Source organism: Dipodomys merriami, unplaced genomic scaffold (assembly GCF_024711535.1).
Source record: "Dipodomys merriami isolate MVZ:Mamm:240054 unplaced genomic scaffold, mDipMer1.0.p SCAF_28, whole genome shotgun sequence".
NCBI lineage: Eukaryota > Metazoa > Chordata > Mammalia > Rodentia > Heteromyidae > Dipodomys > Dipodomys merriami.
Window position 1 is genome coordinate 17,480,747 of NW_027204270.1, and position 9,065 is coordinate 17,489,811.

Sequence of the window (9,065 nt, forward strand, 5' to 3'; positions counted from 1 at the left end):
TAGAAGCAAATAGCCCCTCTGGAGGGGAGAGTTCGTACTCTCAATCCAGACCTGCACCTCTGGGCTGAGCATTGCAGCCAACATCACTTCTCTCCTGCACTGTCAAGCTTGTGGCAAGATCAAAACACACTTGTGCAGGGAACTGCCTCCCAGTCGGCCTTCCTTGTTCTCTGTGTGAGTGTGACCTTCTAAGCCCTGCTTACAACAGGGTGCTCCTTTGTGCCTTCAAAAGAGTGTTTGGCCAAGAGCTGATGGCTTATGCCTGTAATTCTAACTACTCAGGAGGCGGAGATATGGGGACTGTGGTTTGAAGCCAGCCCAGGCAGGAAAGTCCATGAGACTCTTATCTCCAGTTATCCTCCAGAAAACCAGGAGTGGCACTGTGGCTCAAAGTGATACAGCACTAGCTTTGAGCAAAAGAGCTCGGGAATAGCACCCAAGCCCCAAGTTCAAGCCTCATGATTGACCCAAAAAAAAAAGAGTGTTTGAGTGGATCCTGTTTTACCATCTGAGAGTAAGAGCTTTGGAAATGCAGAAATGGAATGTGTGGGGAGAAAAGAACCCAGCCCAGTGTTGGAATTGATAGGTTCAGGTGGCACGGTGTATAATCAAGGGCTTTGTGAAGGATGACAGCCTGTGGGTCCTGGAGATAGAGCTCGCCTTCTGGGGAAGTTATGCTAGAAGTTGGGTGAGCTTTTTCCAGGGTGCTGAAAAATGGCCTGAGCCATAGGAGCCAGAGGCCAGGTACATTTGATGACTCACCCAACTTTGTCTCCTGCTGGCTTTTGTAGAAGGTGCCTACCAGTAACACAGAGGGCGGCTGGTCCTGCTCTCTGGCTGAGTACATCCGCCACAACGACATGCCCATCTATGAAGCCGCCGACAGAGCCCTGAAAACCTTCCAGGAGGAGTTCATGCCAGTGGAGGCCTTCCCAGAGTTCTTCGACGCAGCTGGTCAGTGTCAGCTTTTATCTTTTAAAGATCTCTGTGACAGACCTCCATGACTGTGTCAGAGGAGCTGGCGGTAGCTTCATCCTCAGCGCAAAGCAGCTACCACCAGCATCCCCAGAGAATAACGGCTTTGGCATGTGCTGCATGCTCATGGTCTCCCAGGAAGAGCCAGCAGCTGCTTAGCCCCACCAATAGGCTCTGAAGGCCAGGGGCACATAGCCAAAAGTGCTAGAACCCCTTTTGCATTCTGGGTTTTAGTGGCAGTTCAGAGCATTAGCATGTACAAGGGAGCACACCTGTCTACCTCCTGCCGCTTATGGACAGAGACCTCTTATGCCACCTGTGTTTCAAGGGGACATGGAAGATTTTTAAGTAGATGATAAATACCAGTCAGAGTAGAGAACATCTCTGTGTGTACATATAGAGCCACACTTTGAATGGTTGTCATTCCAGAAGCAGATAGTTCATCCCACAGCAAAACTGAAGACCATTGTTCTCTTCTGTGTACAAACTCTTCCTACAACAACCTCGTTTTTAAGATTTATTTGGATCTCAGACATAAGCTAACAGCAGGGGGAGGTGACTTAGGCCCAGGCCTGGGAAAATCCATCAAGACAACAGATTCTGTGCCTTCTCAGGCCGTGGGCACTATTGTGTCATGACACCTGTTAGAGCTGACCTTAACAAAGGGACAGTTGCTACCCTGAGCCAAAGTGGAGGTAATCCAAGCTGCTGAGCTCTTTCTTTTAGCTTGACTTACTGCTTCTCTACTTTCTCATGCTCCTTGTGGGGCTTGTGTAAAGTGTAAAGATGGACAGAAAGCCCCAGATTCCATTACCAGGAGAACACTTCCAGTAACAGTTTCTCTCTTTAGACTCTGGGAATGAGATTCACTAAAGGTCTCAGATGCTACGCTGTGTGAATTCCTCCCAGGCCAGGTCCAACTGAGCAATTTCTCTCCCAAAGCTCTGGGGCCTTCGGTAGGCTGTTGTTCGCAGGGACCTCAGGGGTAGCTGCCACCTCTGTTTAAGAGCTTGGCGCAGCCAGGTGACTACCTTGCTCTCTGGTGCCACATGCAGCCCTGCTCACCTCTCTCTCTGTTACCTTGCCAAGTCCTTACGGCTCTTACCTGTCCTTTCAGCACCAGTGTGTATTAATGCACACTTGCTCTCATCCAAGAAAGAAGCCATGGCTGAGAGCAGGTAGCCTGTCTTGTTTTTTTCTCTGTGTTCTCAGCATCAAGCCCTGAGCCTGTCCACTCACAACCATGTCAAAATGGCTGTGCAAGTCAGAGCTAGTAGGAAGAAAAGGTGGACAGGAGAGGAAGGGCTCATCTCCCTGCAGGCCTGGCCTTTGCCCTGAGCTGTCCTGCAGCAGGGAGCCTCTGTCTTCTACTCCTGGGTCAGGCTTTGATAGCATGACTTCATTACTTTAAGTTGTTAGAAACTCTCAGAAGCAGACACACCCTATTCAAATTCAAAAACACCTTCCAAAGCCAGCAAACTGTCTAGGCCACACTTCCCTCCGTCTGCGCGGATGCTTGGCGGTGGCTGTGTGTGGGATGGTACCTGATCTTTGGGGTCAGCAGCTAGCTCCACATCCTTCAACCTCTGAGGCCTTGGTGTCTCCTTTGCCGTACTTGCTGAGGGCAGACAGGCTACCAGAGAACTGGCATGGATGTTGCACCATCTGGGCACTGGGCCCTTCTGCATAGAGGACCTCATTTAGTCCCTGCAGCAGGCAGGGGGCTTCCCACTTCCTCTGCTAGCCGAGAGAAAATGGCTCTTGAGCTCTGGCAACTTGCTTGAGCGCCAGGTCTAGTGATGGGATTGAAGCCAGAAGAGCCCAGGGGCCCGCTATCCCGTTCTGCCCATCAAATCAGTCACATGCGCCTTTCTTCATTCCCAGACCCCTTCAGAAGTCACAGCTACTATGGGTTTGCAGCCCCTGCAGTGGCCTCACTCTGGAGTGCCCAGTTGGCCTCTGCCACCTTGTTCCCATCCACAGAACAAGTATGCTCGTTGCCTCGTGATTTGCAGTCACTGCCATCATCCGTGCAAGCTGCTCCTACCCACCTCTGCTGCTGTGTCTTCTAGGTCTTCTGTCAGAAGTCACTGACCCAGAGAACTTCCTGAAGGACCTGTTGAACTCGGTCCCCTGAACACCCACAGAAACCGCTCGACGGAGATTGAAGCTAGCTTGCCTTCCACCGTCTCTTCCCTCCTCGTGCAGATTCCCCCACAGGATGCTGCATTCTTACCCCCTCCCTCTCATTTTCTTGGAGTGGTGTGGGGGTTTAGGCTTCCTGGTTTACCTCGTGTGTGTGGTGCACTAGCGACGAAGTTGTCTGTAACCAAGCCTCGAAGGACCTGTATATACCTAGGAGCCGTGAGTTGTCCTGGCCAGCGTGATACTTGAGTGTGCACATCTTGAGAAATAAACGAATGACTTAATACACAGTGGAAAAGGAGGTGTTGGCTGCTGCCTGGCCCACCTGATGGTACAGGTCTAAGGCTCTGGTGGGAGCAAGTTGGACACACACACACACACACACACACACACACACACACACACACACACACACACACACACACACACACACACACACACACACACACACACACACACACACACACACACACACACACACACACACACACACACACACACACACACACACACACACACACACCCTCTGCTTTGTGGCAGTGCTCCTGGAAGATGTGGTTTCACACACACACACACCCTCTGCTTTGTGGCAGTGCTCCTGGAAGATGTGGTTTGACACACACACACATTTCACACACACACACACACACACACACACACACACCCTCTGCTTTGTGGCAGTGCTCCTGGAAGATGTGGTTTGACACACACACACACACACACACACACACACACACACACACACACACACACACACACACACACACCCTCTGCTTTGTGGCAGTGCTCCTGGAAGATGTGGTTTGACACACACACACACACACACACACACACACACACACACACACACACACACACACACACACACACACACACACACACACACACACACACACACACACACACACACACACACACACACACACACACACACACACACACACACACACACACCCCCCCCCCCCCCCCCCCCTCTGCTTTGTGGCAGTGCTCCTGGAAGATGTGGTTTGGACTCGCTTTCCTGCTCTCCCTGGCCTCTTGTCAGCATCTCATGGAGCAGGCAAGTTGGGGCATTGCATTTCATAGCTGTGATTTTGCCCTTTCCTCCCCCCCCCCCCCAAAAAAAAAAGCTTATACTTTTGGGTCTTAGGCACTGAACTCAAAGTCAGTAGAGGTCTGATGGTTTTCTAGCTGAAGGGGAGCTCAGTGAAGCCAGCCTGATCTTTCTCTTCCATACAGGCTTGAGAGCATTTGTCCTGCAGGCCGCCATTTGGGAAGCTTACTTCTTGGTTGTCTGTAAAGTGGTAAACATAGGGTAGACTTGGAGTCAGAAGAAGGAGGGTAGCTTCCGTGCACACTGCCTGCTGCTTAGTGTGTTCTTACCTGTGACCTCTGCAGCCTTGCATAGAAGGGTCAAACCAGGGGCTCAGAACTGACAGTTTTGTGTTTCTGAAGCTGCATTCTGGTCTCAGGCCAGTCATCTAGCTTTGTGGGGCTCCTAAGACCTCTCCAGGTCAGCAGAAGGTGGCCTGGCATCCTTTCTTCTAGGGAGGAAGGTTTGTGACTATGTGTCTATTCTTGGGGGCCACTACTGCGTAGTAGTGTCATCAGCCTTACCAAGTGGATGGCTAGCTCGCACGGCTCACGCCGTGGGCCAGACCATCTAGGGCTTGGGGCCCAGGTCCCTGTGGAAGACTTGCCCAGCCAGCTCCTTGTCACTTCCTGACTTGGCCAGCAGCAGCCGCCACAAGCAGATGCATGGTGCTTGGACTCAGTAGAGACAAAGAATTTGTTGTGGGTCCCAGCTGGAAGCCCTGGCAGACCAGAGCAGTGTGCCCAGGAGCACGAGTGCACTTGGGGTTATGCTGGGGGCCTGGACTCAGGAGGAATGACATGCCTCCCCCAGCCCCCCACATGGCAGCCTGGTGGTAAAGTCTGAGTCCCTGCCTGGTCCAGGTCCCACTCCGCTTGCCATGCCCTGCAGTCTCCTCGCTGGCTATACAGAAATAGAGATCACTCAGGGTCTCTTGGCACCAGTTTCTTTCTTGTAACTTCTGCCTTTTCCTTCAAGCTCCATGTCTCAGGAGCGGCCTGAGGGTGTCTGGCAAGGAAGGCTCAGCATAGCCATTCCTTCTGTATGTCCACTGTCCCCCTTCCGGTGGTCTCAAGAGAGGTTAGGCACGGGGAGGGGTGGCATCAGCATTTATCACATCCGGGTGGGGAGTCAATTAGAGCCTTTCCCTGGTAAAAGTGGCCTGCACCTGCCAGCTACATGCGGGCTCTACTGGGGGAGATTCCCTTCTAGATGGAGCTGTGTGTGTGCACGTTCACATGCCAGTAGTAGGTCTTGAACTCAGGGCCTCTCACTGGGTTTTTCACCCAAGGCTGGTGTTCTTACCACTTGAGCCACAGCTTCTCTTCTGGCTTTTTTGTTGGTTTATTAGAAATAAGATTCTCATGAACTTTTCTTCCATGATCCTCAGATCTCAGTCCTGAATAGCTGGGATTACAGGCATGAGCCACCAGCTCCTTGCCTGAGCTTCATTGTCATACTTTGGACACTTGGTGTTGGCCTGGCATCTCCAGAAGCTTCCGAGGCCTGCGGAACTGCACTCACCAAAGCTAATAAGGTGTTGCTGTCCCTGTTGTGGCCCCAGCCTGAACACAGTGTTTTCCCACCTAGCCCTTGGTGTCTATGAGGCTGCTTTCTGGTGGCCCTTCCACCATCAAACAGGCTGCTGACACGGTGGCCACTCAGGTCTGTGATAGGTACCAGGGCTGCCTGAGCCTTGGTATCTGGGCAGGGGTAGAAGTTGATGTAGAGACTCCACAACTTCTCCCCATGCCCACGTCTTTGAACAGAAGCACTGAGGGACACCAGACTAAGCCAGCAGCCCCTTTCCTGTCTCAAGCCTCTGGACATGTGGTAAGGTAGGTCCAGTCTCTCAGCCCCTCAAGGTGGCCACGCACTGATGACTGCAGCTTGAAAGCAGAGGTGGGGTGTTGCCCTCAGACTGCTTCAGGCTTTGCGGCTCCTTCCCCTGGCGCCCATCCTCGTATCCAGTCTGTAAGTGCAGCACGCTGACAGCTTAACGGGGTAGACCTTCTCTTCCTGCCCCAAGCCGAGCTGTTCTCTGCATTTCACTTGTGCCTGGGCTCTGAGTCAGGGTGCCCCTCACTGGGGAGGCAGCAGACATCACATATCCCTTCCTGGGTTCAGGGACAGGAACTAAGTGAGGTGCCAGGCTGAGCTCCCTGGAGGCACCAGCTAGGGAGTGCCCCCGGGCAAGGCCAGGGCCAAGTCCTCTGCCTCTTCTTGACCACTTTGGGCCTCTACCAGGCAAGGGGAGGGGACCAGCCTTTACTTGGTGTCCCTGGGTATTGGCACATGACCCGCAGCACCTTCAGCCCTTGTTACCATGGTGTGGGCCCCAATGGTTTATTAATCTGGGTGTGCGCACTGGGGAAGGGAAGGGCCGAGGTAGTCGCTGGTCTGTTTGACTTAGGACCAGAAGTGAGAGGACAAGGTGACTCCAGTGCCCTTCCTGCTGGCCTACAGCTTACACCTAGTGAGAGTGCTGTGAGCTCAGGAAGGGCCCTGCCCCCCGGCTGGGCCGCGTGGGGTGCTGGTGAGAGCCGGGGCCAGTTCACACTGGTGTAGCACGGCTGTGTGAGATGGGATCAGGAAAGGCTGAAGTGGGAGCCCTCGACAATCACATCACCTATTCATGTCTCTGGGTGTCAGGACACATGTGTCACCCAACAGGCACACGTGCGTGCATGTGTGCACACTCAGCAGTGTTCAGTTGCTTGAGTGATGCATTTGTTTGCTTTTATTTCTGTCTGTACTGCTTTGTATTTCCTGCCCTGGGGGACCTACTCCCTTTCCATCCTTGTCTCGTGCCCAGACTCAGAGCCTGGCCCGGGCTGTGCTGCCAGCTTGCCCCGTGGCCTCCCTGGCACGTCTGGAGAAGCAGAGCCAGGGACCAGGCATGTGCAGGCCCAGGGCCCCTTCCCTATGCTCAGCCTGTTGGCCCTGCCTTCCAGAGCACTGGGCTAGCCTGAGCCCTGCTCCCAGTGACAAAGCTGCCCCAGCCACAGTGGCTACTTCAGCTTCCTCCCCATCTCACCTTAGGTCCCTTTACACTGGTCCCTGGGCTCTGCAGAAGGGACAGCGGGTACACGGAAGGAAAGGACTGCTGAGGCCACAAACCCACAGTCCATCAGCCTTTCCGATGAGCTTGTGCTGCCGAGATAGACCTGAGCTTCCTCCTAGGACAGGCAGGTGCTGCCCCTGGTAGTTTCCTGGGACAAGGAGATGGGGGTCTCAGGGTGGTAAGGTTTGGGAGGGGCACAGTCTGGGGGGATGAGTGATGGTTATTGTCAGCCCAGAGCAGGGAAGGGGAAGGAGGCAGTGCATGGTCAGGTGTCAGGGTTCTGAGAAGACAAAGGCCCAGATCGTGTTCTTCTGCGCCCTTCCTCAGGTCCCTCTGCTTCCTTTGCCTGGCAACCTGGTCTCCCTGTCCATCCCTGCAGGCCTGCCCCCGCCAATACCCTGTTGGGCTGTCGGTGTGTGGGCCTTCTGGTACATTTATGGAGCACTGCAAGTCCTTACTTACTTCCTGCATTATTATTATTTTTTTTTTTTTTGGTTGGTGGTGGGGCCTGAACTCTGGGCCTGGGTGCTGTCCCTCAGCTCTTCAACTCAAGGCTAGCACTCTACCACTTGAGCCACAGCGCCACTTCAGGCTTTGTCTGTTTATGTGGTGCTGAGGAATCGAACCCAGGGCCTCATGCATGCGAGGCAAGCGCTCTACCACTGAGCCACCTTCCCAGCCCCATTTCTTGCATTCTTTTTTTTTTTTTTTTTAAACTAGGGCTGAGAACCGAACCCAGTGCCTTGGGCACGCCAGGCGGGCGCCCTTCCGCTGGGCTAAACCCCCAGCCCCTCTTGCATTCTTTTATGTTTCACAGAGGCAAACTCAGCTGCCCAAGGCTGCACAGCTTGTAAATGGATGCAGCCTGAGCCTGCTCATTTGTTCTCCTAGGTCCACTCCCCATCTGGTATGGGCTCCAGATTGTTAGGTCATCCCAGCTCTCAGAAGCTTTGGGACTCAGGATTTGGCCAGGTGCCTACAGCCACAGCCAAATGTTAGCTGGCCTTGGGCTGGGCACTGTTCTTAGGGTTGCAGTTTGCTGCACAGCCCTGGGAACTGGCTCTGGGCTTAGATGATGGGCAGATACATGGGCCCCAATCTGCCCCAATGCCAAGGCAAACAGGGCAATTAGAAGGTGATTTTGTTTGGTGGGGCCTTAGTGCTGGGCTTGCACCTGCCACACAGGTGGCCCAGGCAGGGGCCCAGGTGTGTGCATCAGCCCTGGCCCTTCACCTGCAGGAATCTGTCTATCCATCCAGATAACCACAGGCCCATGGACAGCCAGATGGACAATGTAACTCTTGCTTATCCTGGCTCTGGTGGTGGCCAGTGGACCGGCAGCCCTTAGGCTGGTCCTGCTCCTGGGGTCACAGCTGTGGGGCCCAGTACCCTTTCCATTTCTGTCCCCCTGAATGGAGCTTCAGTGATCCTGCCCTCCAGCTCCTGTTTGTGCTGCACTGTGCTTAGTAGCTGAGGTCATTTATTTCCCTCATATCCACATCCTGCTGTGTGAAGACTGCTTGTGGAAGCTGGCTGGATGCACGAACCTTCTCCTGCAGAAGCCCCTCCAGTCCCAAGAGAGACCTCATAGACACGGAGCCCTGCCTGGGGGCTGTGGGAGATTGGTATTTGTGGATAGGCTTCTGCAGTGGGATATCCGTGGAGACAGATTATGAGCAGGGGGACAGGTTCCAGAAGCTTCCACTCTGGCCCCTAGTGCAATAGCCACCCCTTCGTGGGCCTGTGCTGAGACCCTGCGGGCTGGCTCCAGGTTCTTCCAGCCCTTCC

The 9,065-nt window shown here is 53.9% G+C and overlaps 1 protein-coding gene across 7 annotated transcripts in view; it reads left to right on the forward strand.

Moving 5' to 3' along the window:
* Ubr4 (ubiquitin protein ligase E3 component n-recognin 4) overlaps positions 1–3,418 on the forward strand; it is a 131,217-nt gene extending 127,799 nt beyond the window's left edge. For all 7 annotated transcript variants that reach the window (XM_070037809.1, XM_070037811.1, XM_070037814.1 and 4 more), the window contains 2 exons: positions 792–954; positions 3,048–3,418. In XM_070037809.1, coding sequence (XP_069893910.1) covers positions 792–954; positions 3,048–3,112 — 228 coding nt within the window. In that variant the 3' untranslated portion in view covers positions 3,113–3,418. The remainder of the gene's footprint in view (positions 1–791; positions 955–3,047) is intronic.
* Positions 3,419–9,065: the final 5,647 nt, after the last annotated feature.